Source organism: Panthera leo, chromosome A1 (genome assembly GCF_018350215.1).
Source record: "Panthera leo isolate Ple1 chromosome A1, P.leo_Ple1_pat1.1, whole genome shotgun sequence".
In the NCBI taxonomy this organism is placed as follows: Eukaryota; Metazoa; Chordata; class Mammalia; order Carnivora; family Felidae; genus Panthera; species Panthera leo.
In genome coordinates this window covers 158,462,080-158,482,401 of record NC_056679.1, presented here as the reverse complement: position 1 = coordinate 158,482,401, position 20,322 = coordinate 158,462,080, and the positions used below count along the sequence as shown (strand labels likewise).

General features: G+C 35.7%; 1 protein-coding gene across 1 annotated transcript in view; it reads right to left on the bottom strand.

The window, feature by feature from the left end:
* Positions 1-2,894: 2,894 nt before the first annotated feature.
* Positions 2,895-20,322, bottom strand: part of ERAP2 (endoplasmic reticulum aminopeptidase 2) — a 39,977-nt gene continuing 22,549 nt past the window's right edge. The window contains 14 exon segments of the mRNA XM_042956040.1: positions 2,895-3,038; positions 4,000-4,076; positions 6,369-6,511; positions 7,255-7,358; positions 7,361-7,439; positions 9,981-10,165; positions 10,437-10,517; positions 13,974-14,054; positions 14,057-14,124; positions 14,127-14,153; positions 15,393-15,437; positions 15,440-15,471; positions 17,632-17,807; positions 18,788-18,853. Of these exon segments, the coding sequence (XP_042811974.1) occupies positions 2,895-3,038; positions 4,000-4,076; positions 6,369-6,511; positions 7,255-7,358; positions 7,361-7,439; positions 9,981-10,165; positions 10,437-10,517; positions 13,974-14,054; positions 14,057-14,124; positions 14,127-14,153; positions 15,393-15,437; positions 15,440-15,471; positions 17,632-17,807; positions 18,788-18,853 (1,308 nt within the window).

Below are 20,322 nucleotides of genomic sequence, written 5' to 3'. Positions count from 1 at the left end.
ATGGGAAACGTAATAGGAAACAAAATTCAAGTATAGCATGTTTACAAAAGACCCATCTGAAATTAAATATAGAAAAATTCAAGGTACCAGGGTACAGAAAGATGTATCAAGCAAGTAACAATCAAAGGAGACTAGTGGCATAGTTATGTAAATATCTGGGGAAGCTGTACTTTACTGGGAAAGTGTTACTAGATGTAAAAGATTAACACTTGGTACTGACAAGCACAGGATACAGGGGTAAAAAGAAAGTGAATTAACATCCCCTTTCAGGAAGATAATCTGGCACTGTCAAAGTATTAGATTACATAAAACATACATGTGCTTCAACCCAGCCAACCTACTTCTTTCATAATATTTTTCACCATTTCTTCCTTATGATTTGGAAACTCGACTTTGATGAGATCAAGATTTCAGGAAGCAGACAATATAACAGATAAATGATTTAAAGCCTGTAAATACAAAAGTTGTAAACCATTACACGCCGAAATAAAAGACAGTGGCACATGGTTAAATGGAAGAAAGAAGGCCAGTAATAAATCTAAGTAAAGGATGTTGCGAAGTAAAAATGTGGCCATTTTAAATGACCTTGTGTTTGGTAGACACAATGCTCAACTGGAAAACTAGCTTCCGTGTCTCTTTGGAGATCCTTCTTGTAGTTAGGATGGAATGAACTCCGTCCCCACTCAAAACAAAACAAAACAAAACAAAAACCTAGGAATGTCCTTCAGATAATCAGATCTCTGATTGCTTGCTTCTCTGGAACCTCAAATAGACCCAATGACACAGCAAGAAATGAATTGCAGAACTATATACATGAGGTAGCACAAGAAATTCCTATCATGGTGGCAAGCTGGACTCTTGAGGGCTCAAGTCCCTCCTACACAAAGCCTAAAAGGAAGCAAGACATTGGTTCTGGGCGCCTATGATCTGGGAGATTTCTCATTCTGAGTGGGGTTCAGACACCACAAAATTCTCCCAAGGGTCTGCTGGCATTCAGCGAGGTATAGAGTTGTATATGCTCTCTCCATCATCTATTCATGATCTTGTCTATAGTTTTTTTTTTTTTGCAACTTGTTTGTTCATTTGGGGTGAAAGGAAGTAAAACTAACTTTAGCCAAGTCTTAGTTTGTGTTGGGGGTTTGTCATCTACCATAAAGATTTTGAAATACCACACTAAGTACAATATACTTCTTGAAAAAAAAAAACTCCTTATTTGTTAAAATATTATTGGCACAGTGATTCTCATGTTCATTCTCAACAAATAATAAAACTGGTAATTCTATTGCTACACCTACTTCTGTACTCAATTGTTAAGGACCTGAGAAGTTACACATGCATATAAATAAGGAACTACAAGGAAGAGAATAAAAACTTGGAAACCTATGGTAGATAACTTACTATACAAAGGAAAGGACTTTACTTTTATGGAAATAAATACGACAGCACAAATCTACCAAAACTCATACACACTTGCTGCTTAATTTACATATTACTGGGGAGGAACAATATTCTTTACTTTTCAGTTTCTTTATTTAAAAGTACACATAATTCTAGAGTGACATCACATATTATACACATGGTAGGACCATGACTGAGTCAAATCTAGAGTCAAAGATGCTTCAAAGATTCCAAGAAATGATTTGAAAACAAACTTAACAAAATGTATATTGGGTCATGCCCATGGACCATCCCAACTGTATCCTGTCTCTGCCTGTGGAACCAGAGAAAGATCTTAAAGCTTCAAGCTACCACTCCAAAATGGATAACACCCTCCCCACACAAGCCCAGCCTCAATAGTCCAGCTTCCCTTAATTGACCAAATTAGTCAATCATCTGTATACTGATTCAAATCTTTCCAGAATGTGTTTACATCTTCATATTGATTCATACGTGGGAACATTAATTTATTAAATGTACTACCTGTATTTAGAATGTTATTTCTTTTTTCATTCCAAATACCTTATTAACACAATTAAAAGAAGGATCCAGAAAAGCACTTCAGAGATCAAGAGTTTCTCTTAAAATATGAAGAAACACTAAAACTGGGTTATACAATATGATGATTCATCGAAATATTTACATTAAACCATGAGTTAACCAGAAATATACACAGTACAGTCTAATTTTGCAATTTTCCAAAGATGTATTAACAATACATTAGTGTATGGGTTAAAGCAGTGAGGCATCATTTTTCTCTCCTGCACCTTTGTGACTGCAGATTTTATTGCCCGTGGAGATGACCTCAAAAGGCTGTCTCTGAGGTTTTTAGGAGTATGAGGTTCAAGTCAAGCAGCCCTCCCAGCTTCACTGATAAACGCTGACATCTAGTTTCTAATAATCTGAGATCTGATGACAAATTCTCTGTGTTCCTGATCCTTAAACTTCATAATTTGATTCTGATTTGCCATGAATAGTAAAAATCAAATGAACTATTCAGTCTGAGATGAAGGAAGAAGAAGGCAACGAGATGAAGAGATGCAAATGAAAAATTTTAAAAAAAGAATTGACTATGTTTCCTTGAAGATAAAACTGAGCAAACTCCAGTTTGCATAACAAGATTAGAAAAAGCATCAAAGAAGCAAAGAATGTCATGATTTAAGGCAATGTAGGTAGTCTGTGGTGCGGCTAATCTATTACAGCTATGTCTATACATCTATATCTCCATCTCCACATATCTCCATTATTCAGGAAGTTTACATTTAAATAGCCTACTGAACTGGCCTTCCCCTACCTCAACATCATACATCTGTCAGCTAGAAACAACAGCTGAGAGCAGGCATCTGTGCTGGTTGATTTGTTGAGGCTTCTTACTGTTTTAGACAAAATATCCAGGACTTTGACCTGAGCTTTGCTGACTTCATGCCCACATCTGATGTGCTCTTCCTATTGACCATTTAAATACTAACCAGTAGCCAAGTCCTCAGAGTGGGAAGATTCTTCTTCAGCCACTTGATATTTTTGGATATGGCTTCCAGAATAATTTGAAAAGTACCTAGATATCGTCCTTGGGCCTTAAGAGATTCAAAGAACAGTTTCACCTGAAAAATAAGCAAGAAAAAAATTACTGGCATAGTTCATTAAAACTTGCTCTTGCAAAGGGGTTCGAAATAGCTTGCAAATTATACAAACACTGGAATAATTTCTCTGCCAACCTCTAGATGGTTGTTTTATTCCTCTCTTTTTGTGTATAATTATTATTTCACTTTATCTTCAAATAGATAATGTAAGACAGGAATGATAAATCCTCATCTTACAAGTGAGCACACTGGATAAAAACTTTAAGTGATCAAACCAAGTCATAGAGTAAGTCATGAGCCAGGATTTAAATTCTGTAATTCTTAGTTTCTTTAAAGAATAAACAATTCAATATTTATTTTGGAAATATGTAAAACATTAGAATGATTTTAAAAAGAAGTAGAATTGCCACCAACAGTAGTTTTGTTACAATACCTTTAAGTATTCTTCCAAACTTCAACATAGTCCCTTCAGTGATGTTGTAATATGCAAGAAATAATATGAAAGGACTCATGTCTCATGGGTAATTTTTATTTTGAATGCTATAAACACCTGTATTTTAAGAAGTTCTAGACCTGTCCCCTCCAATTACTTGCTACATGACATTGGACAAACTACTTATTTTCTTTTAATAAAATGAGACTTTAAACCAAATTATATCTAAGTTTGTACTCAGTTTTATAACTTGGATATTTATTTATTTATTTATTTATTTATTTATTTATTTTGAGAGAAAAAAAGAGCATGCATGCAAGTTGTGGAAGGGGAGAGAGAAAAGAAGAGAGAGAACCCCAAGCAAACTCTGTGCTGTCAGCACAGAGCCCAATGTGGGGCTTGAACCCACAAACCAAGTCCACAAACTATATCCACAAACTGTGAGATGTGACCTGAGCCGAAATCAAGAGTCCAACACTTAACTGACTGAGCCACCCAGGAGCCCCTGAACACTTATTTTTAAATTGTTAGCAATAGGGAATCACAAACCTCTTGTAACTCCTTGGAAGAGGAGTGAAATGTTGTTCCAGAGATGATCACTCTCATGGCAAATGAGCCTAGTCAAATTTGAAGACAAAAAGGAAACCCACAAATTTAATAGAAATACCAGCCTTGTGTTTATTATGTCATTTGTTTTTAAAATATGTAGCATTCATGGGGCACCTGGGTGACTCAGTCGGTTGGGCGTCCAACTTCAGCTCAGGTCATGGTCCCACAGTTTGTGAGTTTGAGCCCCATGTCAGGTTCTGCACTGACAGCACAGAGCCTGGAGTCTGCTATGGATCCTGTGTCTCCCTCTCTCTGCCTCTCCCTTGCTCGTGCTCTGTCTCTCTCTCTCAAGAATGAATAAACATTAAAAAAAATTTTAAACAGATATGTGGCACTGTATGATGTTTGTACATTATCATATACACTATTAATTATTATAAGAATAACCTATTTATCCAGTAAAATCCCAAAGTTATGAAATGTAACAAATTTGACCATAAGATAAAAATGTAGATAAAGCGTTTTTTAGGAACTGTGACTATCTTTGTCAGCAATGTTTATGTTTAAATTGATGTTTATGCTGAAAGCAGCATTGTCTATATTTTTTTATTATGTACTCCATTGGTAAAGAATTTTTTCTAAGAACTTCCCAATATACATATTTTTATTTATCAATTAGGTTGTAGGTTAAAAAGAAAATTTAATAGTGTTAGAACTAGTATATACAGTAATACGTTCTTCTTGCACTCTAATATACTACTTATTGTCTTACACACTTCCCCATCCCATTTTGGAAATCCACTGCATTTATACACTGTGTTTTGGGGGGCAATGTTATTTTGTAGAACTGTCATTTGCAGCCACAGACTCTATCCTTCACCCTGGTGTCTTATATAGAGAATTTGTACCATACGTCAAAGGGATTCATGCTGAAAAGCAGAGCACAGATACATCCCAGAAATGAGTCCAAGTCTAGGCTGTGCACATGGTCAGGCAGGAGGATCATTTCTAGTGACAAAGGAAATCTATGGCATTGCAGAAAAAGTCTGATCATTTCAAGAGGGAACTGACAGTCATACAAACACCCCAACCAATGATTCCTGCAGAGTTTTTAAGGAAACACACACACACACACACACACACATTTTATATTATATATATAAATTATATATATGGAGTTTCTCTTTGGTCCCATGTGAATGTCAATCCCTTAAAGGCCTGGGAGAGGGGTGAAAATGCTCTTTTTGCTTACACAAAGCTTTATGGAGGACTCTGAACCCTTCATGGCTAACAAATGGGAGGGAAGAGGAACTGGGGAGGACTAGAATCAAAGACACAAACTGACATTAAGATGAACAGAACAAACTGCACAGCTCTTGGATTGAGGGTATTTTCCATATAGTTTGTAAGAGACATTTTGTATTTGAATGAGGAATGGCTGAGTGCCTTAGCAGGAGTTTTTGTGAGAGGAAGCAAAGCCATCCTGTACTTTCCAATGAAACTGAATCATTATTGGTTCATTCTGGGGGATATTTTAGGCCTAGGTGCATGCTGGGGTGAGCTCTGATTCTCTGAAAAGTTGAAACTCCAGAAAAGACTCAGAGCCAATGGAGTTTTGAAGGGGGGCTCCCCAAACACTTCCAGTCAGCCCCTCTAAGTTCTCCACTGTACCACTTCCCCAGGGGAACTGAGAGAGGGGATTAGCTCTCATCAAAATTCCTGAAATTTAGGGGCACCTGGGTGGCTCAGTCGGTTGAACGTCCGACTTCAGCTCAGGTCATGATCTCGCAGTTTGTGAGTTCAAGCCCCATGTCAGGCTCTGTGCTGACATCTCGGAGCCTGGAGCCTTCTTCAAATTCTGTGTCTCCCTCTCTCTCTGCCCCTCCCCCACTTGTGCTCTGTCTCTCTCTGTCTATCAAAAATAAATAAAATATAAGGCTGATGCCAATTTAAAAAAAATTCCTGAAATTTCCCCCTAGAACAAACTATATTAACAAACCAAGTCAAATGTGTTTAATGCACTATATATGGCTTCACTTTACTATATATGGGTTCTTCTGAGCTGGTGAGGAAGCTAGGAGGAGTGTGATACAGGGGCTGATGACTGGACTTAATTCAGCTCACATTTGCTCCCAGCTGAGTGCAAGAAATCTATTTCCCATTCACTTCTCATTCCTCTCCCTCACACCTTGACAGAATAATTTGGACTATAAAGTTTTCAAACTAACAGAGTTCATCAAACTATTTGGGAAGAAATAGGATCATTCACATTCATATGCACATCATTATACTTGGTTTCAGGCGACCGAAATATGTGGTTTCAGGCACATCTAGGTGGAAGAACACACGTTGGATATAAATGAATACCAACTTTTCAAGGAGATGGGTCCAAATTTCTCTTAAAAATTTCCAAGCTAATTGCTGTCCCTTTGGATTTCTGGAGATTGCATGAGGAAGAGGCACCAACTCCTGTGTCTTGATGACCTTTCCACCCATTCTTAGTTCAATTAATCTGAAGAAATAAAGAGCATTTGACTTCTCATAGTGTGTGTTATGTAATAGAGGCTAACTCGGGCTACCAATATCTTAAGAGAATAGAAGAAAGAAATGCATGATAAAATGATAATTTACCATAAACAGTAATAAATTCTTTACTGGCTAACATTTTTAATGTTCCAGTTGAACTTTTAATTTTTTTTTTCTGGCAGTAATTTTATTTACCTATTATTTCAAATAACTTTAAATTAAAAAAATATTTTTAATGTTTATTTTTTAGAAAGAGAGAGAGACAGAGCATGAGTGGGCAAGGAGAACAAAGAGAGGAAGACACAGAATCCAAAGCAGGCTCTAGGCTCTGAGGCTCTGAGCTGAGAGCACAGACCCCGACCCTGGGCTCAACTCATGAACCATGAGATCATGACCTGAGCTGAAGTCAGACGCTTAACTCACTGAGCCACCCAGGCACCCCCCAAAGAACTTTGATTAGCATCTTGTACAACATCTTATATATAAGAATGTAATTTTGTGGTAATTTTTCTCCAAGGTTTTAAAAGTAAAACATGGGCATTTGTCTAGTATCAGTCACTTGATTAATAACTAGGGAATATCTGTTTTCACTATTTGCATTTTGTCAGTATATATTTTGGGGAGGTAAAGTCAAACCAAATCAAATCCTGATTCAATTGTTTTATGCCTTTGGAATTAGTGGCCAATATTTTAGTGACTTCATTGAATTTATATCAGTTTATTTTTAACAATTTAAATTAGTGCACTTATTTCATTAACTTTTCCTGATGTTTGCTGGTTGACAATGCACACAGAATTTTGGTTTTTTCAGCACCTGAAAGTGACAATCCATATTTTGCTCTAAAAGGTAATTCCATCCTACTGCCGTTTGAGCACCCACGGAATATACGATCTTTAAAACATCTGTTAGAATGCTGTAATAAGAAGAACAGAAGTGGAAAAAAAGTCCTATGAAACAAAAAACTCTTGTTTTCTTTTTATAATTTTAAATTGCTATAACAGAATCACCCATGAGTTATTTTCAGTACCTAATGTGTTAAACATTTTTTTCTGTCAGACTTTTATAAAATTATTTTATGTAACTTTACTTTCCAAATTATTTGTGTTTTTTTCTACTGATGATAAAATATTAGCAAGGAGAATAATCATAAAATTTTAACTTGCTCAGAGATGAAAACAGAAACTTTATGGAATCCATATATACAAGAGATGATTTCTGACATATAAAAGCAGTGGTTTATACAGAATTCTAGAATTGAGTAATCTGTATTAGTGCTATGTGATCTTTTTTTAAAAAAACATGATTACTTGCCATTTTAATTCCCACATTAAGACTATTTTCTAACAAGACTATCTGAAAGTCATCTAATTCTCTAGGTCTAGAAAATTGTAATTTAGCAAAATTGATTAGGTTCAGTCATTTTATAATTTGTAAAACTAATAAGATATAATAATTTTTTTCTGTCCACATAAAGAAGAAACCACAATTTTGAGGTTTTATTGCCCTATAGAATATTAAAGTAGTTTTGATTCTAATTTTGTTTATGGTTTTTAATTCCAAATATCATTAGATAAATAATAACTGATACTCATTTTGATAGCTCAGAAAAAACACAACAGAGAAGTAGGGATGGGGCAGGAAATTTGCATTTATCATACAGTGACCATATGGTAGAGATTGTACTAGTCTCTGTACATCATATTTAACTGTCAAAGCTACCTAGTGAGATTGTTATTATCCTGATTTTTAAAAAGTGGAAATAAAGCTTGGAAAGGTTAAGCAACTGGTGCAAGGTGACATAACTAGCCATTTTGAAGATGAGATTTAAACCCATGATCCTGATTTTGTGTTGTTTCCACTATATATGCTTAAGTATCCTAAGTACCAGTTGAATCACAAAACAAAGATTAGGCAATTAAATTATGATCTACATTGTTTTGATTTTGGTATATTTACTGTACAAATGTATGAAAATTGATAACAAATACATTGTAAGTTCCTTGAAGGTAGGACACATCATTGGTTTTTTTACTACTTTATCCTTGGTACCTACAAGCACTGCGGGTTCACAGGCAACATGCAAAGAATTTTTCAATACATGAATGAAGTATTTTTCAATACATGAATGAAGTAATTAATCTATATAAGAAAATTCTTCATTATGGCTTAATACTAGCAGGCTTGATGTTTAGGAAAACAAAACCTATAATATTTAATTATGTATTATTGATTACAAGCATAAATAAGGTTTACCCACAATATTTTCCTAAGTATTGCATCGGAGTAAACATGTTGAGCTACCATATCTAACCCATAGGTGGGTTGCTGCAGGTAAGATCATCCCTCTTCTAACAAGTATAAAGATGGAATAATATCTCTTTATGTTATAGGACAGCAGGATGTTTACATTTTAGCCTCACTCATACAACCCATTCAAACATTAACAAAAAGAAGAGAAAACTAGAGCTAAAAGATCCTTTTTCCTTAAACTGATTTTTGAGTTTAATCACAATGACCGGAAAAGCACTAAAAGAAGAAGACTGGAATTAATGTTTTCAAAAAGAAGAATTCAAGATAGGATTTCAAGAAGCTCACTGAGATTTAGTTATATGGAAAGAAATTATGATAGCCTACCAGCAATGTGGCACAGGAAAAATGGACACCATCACATTACACTCTGCTAAAATAATGAAATTTTTCTTCAGTTTTAAGGAATGAATTTTCCTTAATTCACATACAAATTTGATTTCTCAAAACATCCAACTCTAGAATGAGAGTTTTAACAATAACTATATAAAATCTTGTATTGAAAAGAAATCAAAGCCTACATTGAAAAGATTGTGGCATGTGTTAGTATCTGTGGGTTGCAAACTGCTAAACTGAATGGCAACATAATCCATATGATCACTGAGCACCTTTCTGATTATAATAACCACCGTAATCCATTTTGCCATTGTATACATACACACTTTTGATGGCCCAAATCATCAGTTTCCCATCAAAGATGAGATCTGAGGTCAAAATTCGGTCTGTGGTATTGATTAATGAAGAAGTAAATATGTATTTTTTAAAAGGTATCCTCCCTTTTTTACAAAAAAAAGTTTTAACAAATGATCACTGGTGTTTTGACTGCATGTACATTTCACATTGCTTTTTATCTTTAAAAGATATTACTTTTGAAGCTTGGGCACCCCCCTGCTTCTACCCTCTGGCTATCTTTCTGTTACTATGCCACTGCATTTTAGCTCTCCCTCTCAAAGGACCTAAGCCTCACTTCTCACAAAATCTATTGAGCACTTACTATATGGGAGCACGAGACACAGATATGTAATTCCCAGCATGGCTTTCTCCCTCTTGTCCTCACTGAGAAGTTTTAGATCTAATGTCTTGCTTGATCAAAGACTTTTACATCAAAGTGAAAGGAACAAAGAACAGGACAGATGTCTAGATTTACTTTAATTTTCCACTGAATTCCATCCACTGAGAGAAGAGTTCAGTTGCCTTCTGGATGCAGGAAGCATGGTTCAGGTAAGAGGCCTGTTTTAAGATGGTCAAGGCAAGCAACCTGTCCCAGACTGAGCCCTCCTTGCTCCAGCTTTGCATGTCAATCACCGGCTTAAAATATCAAAGAAGGTAATGCTGCAGAAAGCACAGGCTGATTTACAGAGAGGCTAAATTTAGTAATCACACAGCTCCTACCCACCAAACGGGGTCAACTCTAAACTGTCTGCATGAATCTTCCCCAAACACAGAACTATTTATCTTTGTACTTTCCTTCTCTCTTTCTGGGCCCCACCTACCATATTTAAACAGAGTTTCTCCTTTAAAAATATGATTTAATTTCCCATCTGAGGAGGGAATATCAATCGAAAAAAGATAAAATCACATTTAAGAGGAATATGTTGCTCACAATCCTGATAGGATCCTCTTGGGATGGTGATGACAAGGAACAAGAGATTTCCAGCCAGTTATATGCGTTCTCTGCATTTTCCTTTAATGAGAAGAACAAACAACAAAACTGCTATTGTGAATACCAAAACATTAGGGTCTCTGCCATAGAGGAAATAAACCAACATATAGTCATTTTTGCAAAGTGATTCTCTCTTGTGTTTCTGAGAGGATTGTGTCTGCACATGGTCTGTAAACTATTCATGCCAGCATCAGACTCCCAGATTAAGCATAACAGCTTGATATGGAAACAGATTCCAGAACGAAGAATGTCTCTGTTGAATTTTTCATTAACATAATGCCTTACCTCTTTGGGGTTTTTAAATTTTAATTCTTATCTAAAAAGAGGGAATTGAAACTAGAAAGAAGGGAAATGAAAAAGAACCAACTTTTGTTGTGACTTGACTCTTCTTAATCTCAATGATTTCCTGCTTTAAAACAGACTTATGGAAAAATTTCCAAAATTTTTGTCCGAAGACAGAGGGCTGGACCATATGAACTATGATCCTATGGTTTGCTATATTTTTAAAAACACAAATCTACCAAATGTCACTATTTCTTCCTACATGTGTAATATCATAATGTATGGTGCAGCTGATACCTTAGAGGATCAGCAACAGGGAAACTAGGTCTAATATTCCAGGGTCACAATTTAATAAAGAATACTGAACACAAAAATTACTTCATATTAATCCTGTTGTTCCTGTTTGGTACAGCATAATTTGTTTCTTACTAAAACAAACACCATTATTTACTTTTATACCTACCTACTTCTTAAAAAATTAACCTTAATATTCATTAAGAGGGCTTCTTTTCTTCTTATATAATTATTGTTTAATAAAAATCCAGCTCCTCACCACCAATCATTGCACAAAATGTTATCTGAATGTTTGTTCATCTTAAAAACTAAACACACATATAAGTGTATACTTTAACCCAACAGGAGAAATCTATATTTTGTTAGTATACAGTTATATACTTATTAATATACAGTTTTAGTTAAGTGATACTTTTGTGAAATAAAACCAAATTCCCGAGGAAACAATTTGGGTCTTCTTTTTATCGTGTGGGACTAAAAGAAAAAAATAGTTTTTCTGTAAGGAAATTAAAGTTGTCATTTTAATCCCAGTCAACTCAGATGAGATCCAAGTGTTAAATTATATTTAGTAAGTGTAAAAAAACAATTAAAACAAATATCTATTCTTTGGTCAAATTCTGTCTTCAAACTAAATATGATCATTGATTACTTCTTTTAACTCTTAAATAGGTATTTGATAAAGCAGACAAGAACAAGATAAATATTACTGAGGGAAGGCAGTAAGTAAAAATATTTTTTGCAAGTAAAAATATTATGAGAGTTTTAAATTGCTTCCATATTGAATTAATTTTATTATAAAATTAATATAAGAAAATTATGAGACAGTTGTAAGTTAGAGAGGAGAGGAACAAGACTCATAGTTTCACTACCCTACACATTCACTAATAGCACTTTGGAATATTTCCTACCCCCCCCCCCCCCCCCCCACTTTTTAGCTACTACTTTTTCTATGTAGTTGTAAACATAATAATACATAAATTTACATTCTGCTGTTTTCCACCTTTGCATTATTTGCAATGCATTTCTGTGTTCTCACTTCTTCTTATTCAACAAATGATCTTTGAAACAATTTACATTAGATAATACTAATATTGCTAACATTAACAGTTACTCAGCAAGTACTGCGTTTTGTGCTTTATTGGCGTTACTTTATGCAATCCTTAAAGCAACACTTTCTATTAGATATTATTACTTAAAATTGGAATTTTAAAATACTAGAGAAGTTTTAAAAACTAAAAAATGTAGTCTTAAAAAGTTTAGATAATTTGCCTAAGGTCAAACAATAATTAAAGAGGTAGTACTTGAACCCATCCATTTTAACCCAAAATTTGTACTCTTAATTAACTTCATTAATCTGTCACCCAAATCTTATTATTGTTTTTCCACTGATTGTTTTCCACTGATAACTGTAGGGTTCCTTTTGCTAAATTTAGACAATGCATACATGTATAGGCTAGAAACAGCAAAGAAGACTTGGCAATTACTTGAAAAATTGGCTTTCATTGACTAAACTATCGATATTCTTCAGTCTTCCTATTCTTAAATTTTTAATCTACTCTGCCATCTAGTCAGAGTTTCTCCTTTGAGCAGATAAACCTCCTTCAGTGAATCATAGCCTACTTCTCATCTAGTCTACCCTGTATCTGCTTAGATGTGGAATGCTGTTTTTCCCAATCCTGGCCTCCAATGCGCCCTGCTACCACTATGTTCCTAAAACCTGTGGGGTTGAGGATTAAGCTCTCAATCTCTCTGTTTCTCCTAACTAGAAATTCTGCTGTATGGAGAAGCTTCTCCTGAGAGGTATCCTGCTGGTTACTCTCACTCACTTTGACCTAAATAAACATCTGAAAGGAAATAATATGTCACACTGAATAAACTGAGTATAGTAATTCTCAGAACAGGAAAAGCTTACAATGCACAATACTCCAGATTTTTTCCCCATTGGTGGTTTTATGACCTGGTTTATTCTATGTATTATTCTGCTGATGATAAATGGGAAAAGAAAGAAAATACTTTGTCTTTCCAGGAAAGTCTGAAGAGGAATAAACACAAGTAGCCAATTCCTCCTTCACTTCCCTTTCAATTTCATATTGATTTCTTCAATGTGCGAAGTGATGAATGGATTTGTACTAGATTTAAATTTTAAAATCATAAAAGTAAAGACTATATTATACTTTTTGTTCAACAGATTACATAGGTATTTTGTGAAACAGCAAGCTACTCACATAAACAAATTTTAAATCTAGAGTCAAAAGCTTAAATGCTTAGAGGGTCCACCCTAAGTGAGTGAAACAGGCCACTTGTGTACAGTTTGGGACCTTGGTGCATGGGACAGTGAAGGCCTGGCTTCAGGAAGGATGTGTCCACTGCACCTTCCTCTTTGTAGGAATGAAGGTCCACAGTTACCAAATCTTTTCACTTATAAAAGAGACTTCAGAAGTCAGGATTTGTATGTAAATTTCCCCACATTTTAAAATGTTGGATTAGGGGCGTCTGGGTGGGTCAGTTGGTTAAGCGTCAGATTTTAGCTCAGGTTATGATCTCACAGCTCATGAGTTCAAGCCCTGCATCAGGCTCTGTGCTGACAGCTCAGAGCCTAGAGCCCACTTCAGATTCTGTGTCTCTGTCTCTCTCTGCCTCTCTCTCTGTCTCTCTCAAAAACAGACATTAAAAAAATTTAAAAATAAATAAATAAATAAATAAATAAAATGTTGTGTTATATTTTTAAACACTGTATGGGTCAAAACACCTTATCAGTAGGTAGGCTTTGGCCAAGTATTTGACCTTCAGATCTATCTCATATGAATGACCAACACTGAATATTTGATTTTGAAATCTGGCATATTTGATTATGAATCAGTTACTTGCTATGAAATCATATGAAATTTCGCTGAAATTTACCAGCTGAAATGCATCATGAATCAGACCTACTCTGTCCTTAGGTTTGCGAAGCGTGTGGTTCTGATGCAGGTTAGAGTTGGTTCCATGAGTTGGTCCCATCCATGCCCCTCATAGTGAACAATGTAGTAGCCATTTGAGTCCACGCTGACTCAAGTGTAGTTTCAGATAAATCCAGAGTATCTAGGAGGAGGAAATTGGCATTAGCCATTTTATTAACAACATATGTACCAGGAACATCTCCAAAATTGTTAGCTCTCATGCTATTACTAATTAATCAGTGGGAAGACAAAGTTTTGGAAAAGTCATGGTGATGTTCATTTTCATAGTCTACTGGATGGTTTTGTGTGTGTGTGAAGTATAGTCTTATTAAATTAATAAATAAGTTCATTCATAGGAAAAGGACTGCTAAATTTGTTCTCAAAAGCAGTCTATGCAGGTCTAAGAGGCCCAGTTAACTATATGATAAACGTGATTGGAATTTGACTTGATTTGTTTGTGGCCTTGTCTCAGAGTTTAGTTATCGGTCATTGAAATATGTATATGTAAGTAGGTGATCCATTTGTCCAGTCCTTATTTTGGGTGAAATAAGGATTCCAGGTTGAACATGACATAATGATGGAAACCCTCTCACATTTCAGTAAGGTGTTCAAAAGAGAAATTAAAATTATGTTATGGGGCACCTGCATGGCCCAGTTAGTTGAGCACCTAACTCTTGATTTCAGCTCAGGTCACGATCTTGCGGTTAGTGGGTTCAAGCCCCACATCAGGGTCTGTGTTGACAGTGCAGAGCCTGCTTGGGATTCTTTCTCACTCTCTCTGCCCTCCCCAACTTGCATGAGCATGTACACTCTCTCTTTCTCAAAATAAATAAACTTAAAAATTTTTTATTATGTATTTTTAATATGACAGACATTATACTACATGTGAAATAACATTATCATATTCTCTCAATAGTTTTGTGGGACCTGGTCCTCGTTCAAAATGAGATGAGAAAATTGAAGCTCAGAACAAGTAAAGAAATTTTTTGAAGGTCACACATCTAATAAGTGATGGAGTGAGGATTTGAATCCAGGGCCAATTTGTTCTAAAGTGCATGCTTTGTTTTCATACATATTTTTGTGTTGTGGCATAAGAGCTTAATTAGTAGCTACTAAGAGATATAAGATAGAAAGCCATTATTTCTTGATATAAATACAAACTTATCTCTAAATGCTAAAAGAATAAGAAGAATTCCCACTGAATAGAAAATTCAAACTTTCTAGCTAAAGAGTTCTTTTAGCAACTTATATGGATAAATGAAAATTTCTCCAAACATATATCTTTTATTATTAGATTTACTTACAGTATCTTTCCTCCAAATAGCTGAGAACATGTTTAATTTCAGAATGGAAACACCTATTTGGCTAATTAGTTCATTACCTGTCCTTGATTTTAGAATGTGTCCATGAATTGCATTAGAGGAATTGTGGAGTAGGTCAATGGAATATGCCAAAGATACCTAGAAAATAAAGACTGCTACAGACTAAATGAATGGCCATTTTAATTTTCACATTGTCAGACTCAGATTGGCTGTAAAAGTCACCTAATGGCCCATCTTTCACACTATCAGTGGCCTTATACATTTTATAGGCTAAGAGTTGTGGATCCTTGGGTATGTAAAAATTCTTCCATATGATTATAAAGGTGCAGCAATATACACCTAGTTGAGCTCTGTCACATTTACTTGTGCTATTTGCTATCCAAATCTCATATCATAAGTTCTGTTGACTGCTTACTTCTAAGGAAGAGAAAAAAAATCCAATCTTCCTTCACATTTCCAAAAACTCTGACAGCCTGTTATTAATTCAAATAACTGAAGAAAAGCTTCAGGAAAAGCCTAAGAGATAAAGATCTGACTTTGTATGATTTCCATATCCTTTTGTTCAACAGAGCTACCCACACCCAACTCCTCCACTGCCAAGTGACTGTTGGTGGTCAGCAATGCCACAATCTAGGATCTGCTGATTAGCCAGGTCCGAAGGACAGAAAAACAGAATGGATTAGAAGAAAAAGCCTCAGTTACTTTTCAATGGTCCCACTATGGCAAATAACAGAAATCAGCTATTTTTTTTCTGGCTCTCTAGCAGGTTTTAAAATTCATTTCCTCTATCACATCAGGCCATATTAGTTAGCTATAGTATTCTTGCACATGTAAAATCTTGTGCTTGGAAATATTGACAGGTATAAAACAAGAAGAATAATTGAAGACGTGCCTATTAATCTTCAGAAAAATATAAAACAATGAAACAAATGACATACACAGACTTTATCTAGTAAAGGATCAGAAGGGATAATCTACCTGCTAACCCACAAAGTACCAATAATTAACAAAGCAATAAAAAAATTTACACAAAGAAGTAAAAGTAGACACACAGATATTGCCAAGCCTTAATAGAATGATCTGGATTGATCTTGGCTCCAGAAGGAAAGGGAGTTTTTTCAGATAAAACTATCTGGGAGTGAAAAAGAGGAGAGTAGCATTTCATGAGTTTGGATAGGCATGAATTGGAGGGTAATAATTTTATAAGACTAATCTGAATACTGCCTCAAATGGAGGAAAAATACAGATCATTGTTGTAGATATTTGTTATTCTGGGCCATCCGCATTATTGAAGTCTCTTGTGACATTTTGATAAGTTACAGGAGTGTGAATCCTGCTTTCCCAATAATGAATCAAACATTAAATTTCACAGGCTATGTTGTCAAGCTAGAAACTGTTTAAGCTCTCTGAGGTTCAGACTTCAGAAGGACATATAGAAAAATGAAATGATGTATACATAGAGAAGTGACATAAAAGTTGCTGTTGGATTGGAAACAGGCAACAGACAAAACAAAAGGAAAAACATTATATTCTATGTGTTAAACACCTTGAATTTGCTTCTGATTCTGAGAAAAATTCTAGAATTGTTATTAGACAAATACATCCTTAGAAAGAAGAACAATCATAAGAGCCAGTACAGAGCCACTTATATTATTTCATTTAAAATTAACCTCATTCATCTTAAGGATAGAACTAATAGATCAGAGAAATGTGGCCAGTGTTGTATTTCTTGATTTTAGTAAAGCCTTTACCAAGGTTTCTCAAGATTGGCTGGTGAGCAAGATGATAGTATGGTTAATTGAATTTACTTTCATTATTACTGAGAACATCATGTTTTAAGACATCCTGTTTATAGTCAATTACCAAAAAACAAAAGGCCACAGGAGGTTTAATTCACAAGATTCACAGGAATCTAATTCATTGCATAGGGAAGATATTTTCTCTTCTGAGGAGATGTATAGCTGTCCTCACACTTCCTAGGTTTGGGCTAGTCACCAAATGATTAGGCCCCAGAAATCTAGTACTGAAAGAGTAAGACATATTATAACAAATATAACTGACCACCCTCTGCATCAGAACTGAGTGGCTGCTGCAGAATTACTAGGAACACAGCTGCACAACAACACAGACTGGGTCACACCCCAAGCTCTTTAAATCTGTTATCAAGGTTAGTCCAGGCCTCTGATTCTGGGGTAGAAATAGCATCCACAAAGTTGCCACAGAAACTGAAAGAAAGCTAATGAAACAAGGAGCAAACTGAGAGGAGGTGAACTAGACCACTAGAAGAAAAGCAGACACCTTTCCTGTAGGGCCCTCCATTCTGGGTCATCTTTGAAAACCCTGCTCAGAAAACCTATCTATTGGAGCCTGAGTGAACGTCCTTTTTGTCCAATCACAATGAGGGGAATTCCTCTCTGCAGAGTCCACGTAGTCATCATCTCCTTGACCTCCACATCTTCCCCCAGAAAGGCAAGCTGAAATGACAAGTGACTTTGGTAATGGAGGAGAGAAACCAAAGAGATCAGAAATGCAGATTTCCTTGGCTGCCAGAAACAAGGCTTATGGAGGAGGAGGGGAGACCTCAGGCTGCAGTCTCACGGAGGGAACTGGATCAGGGCTGCCTACCCCAGGCCTGCTCTCTGCAAGTGAACTGAAGGAGATAGATATGTGGGAGAAGGTTGACATCTGGTAGCAAAGTCCCACAGGAACTTGAGACTGGAGCCTCTCTCCTGCTCCATTTCAACCTCCCACCCTGAAAAAAAAAAACAATAACAGAAAAAAAAAAACCACCTCTCCATTTTAATAACGGTACAATGGGGATGTTTAGGAAAGAAATGTCTATCTTTAGGGGAGCTTTAAATATTCCAAAAGAACAATACTACAAAAATAGATATCTATTGAATGGAGAACAAAACCTCCAGTTTCCTAGCTTCTCATAAGGATTTCTGATCCCTGGATTATGCTGAATCCTCCTTTAAAAACTACAATTTATGGGATTACCATGACTCATTTAAAAAAGAGTTCTCCTTTTTTTTTCATGGTTACTTTTCTTTCTGCTCTACTACAGTGTTCCAATAACTTCCCAGAAGTAAACAAAAAGAGCCTCAAGAAAACCGCTGACTATATTTCCAAACCTAACATATTTGGTTTGGCATTTTTCTGAGCCTAGAGGATGCCAATGTGGCACTAACCACGCAGAGGAATTCTGAGCTGAGATATTTTTAGCTAGCAGTGGGGTTGTGGGAAAGCTGAATTATAACAACAAAAATAGAGTAGTAATAGCATCATCCCCCTAAATGGCCTGAACATTATTTTTTCAGTCAGCTTTGTTTCAAGGAAAATTGTGGAGTCTCTCTTCCTTTCCAGTTCTTTAAAGGGACAGTTGGGCTACTCCACACACTCACTTCGGGTCACGTGATGCAGGTCTCTTCTCTGTAAGCTTCTATATACTTACTGTGCAGCTTGTCATCTTGGAACCAGAATAACAAAATCCACCAGATGTAAAATTACCTAAACAACTCTATAAAACAAGAATGAAAGCATGGTCATGTGGGTACTGATAGTCCCAAGTAACAAAAGTTACTTACATACATAAAACAAAAAGAGTAATTCTTGCAGATTTCCTATGGTCACTGTGAAGATGCTTTTTTAAAAAATTTTCATGAATTGCTATGTTCCTTACCATGTCTATCTAGGCCGATGAAATATATATAAAACTTTATGTTTATGTATACATAAAGTTATATGTAAACTTTATGTTTATGTCTACATATACATAAGCTTTAAATATATCTATGTATTTTAAGTTTTCTAAAGAAGTACACTGTAGAAGTGCCTGGGAGGCTCAGTCAGTTGAGCATCCAACTTCAGCTCAGGTCATGATCTCACAGTCGGTGAGTTGAGTTTGAGCCCCCCGTCGGGCTCTGTGCTGACAGCTTGGAGCCTGGAGCCTGCTTCAGATTCTGTGTCTCTCTTTCTCTCTCTGCCCCTCCTCTGCCCACTCTCTGTCTCTTTCTCTCTCAAAAGTAAATAAATACTAAAACAAAAATTTTAACTAAAAAAAGAAGTACAATGTAATAGAATAACTTTTAGGAAGGAATCAGTTTGTTGAATTTTTCTTTCATTTCTTCTTTTCCCCCTCAGGAGGTCCTACTTAATTCTTTTATTGTGCATGCTACTCATGCCCCTATTTAGCATTTTGGCAACTGAGTCTAGTATTAACCTTCTCCTATCATATCACAAATTCCTTGACTGAGGAGGGGGGATGCCTTTGTTTACCTGAGCATTCCCAATGACTACCACAGTAGCATATAGAGAATGCATATTAATTTTGAATTCCAAATTAAAATGAGACCCAAGGAAATCAACAACTTGTCAATCAACCTTTAAATAACCAGGAGTTAGTGCTTAAAAGGAACTATAAATGGAAAAATCATACACACACACACACACACACACACACACACACACAGTGAGGCTATCAAATGCCATTAAACAATTTTATGAAAAATAACAACAAAGGATGCCTCTAACTCCCAAGTTGCTATGACATGTATTAGAATTGATGTTATGTGACACAAAGCTAAGTAAGATATTTTCAGGAATTTTTCAGTTTCATACCACAGTTTCATTTGGCATGAGAAAGTGGTCAACTAGAACTGAGGACATTTAGGGGAAGGTTAAAAGTGAGACGTTCCTGATAACTGGGAAGGAGCTGTGTTGTAATTGAGAGGATGAATACTGGAGTGGGAAGACAGATGTTAAATACTGACTCCATCATTGCTTGGTGTATATGTGACCTGGCACCAATTTCTCCCTTAGTATTACTTTTCCAACCTGTAAAAATGGGATAAGAAAGCCTACCTTACCTTCTTGAGATGGCTGATAAGCATGATATGACAAAAATTAACATAGAAATATTCACAGTTGGCCTAAAAGAATCCTGAAATTGTTGGCCAAATTTCTCCTTTAATCTCCCTCCTACCCTCC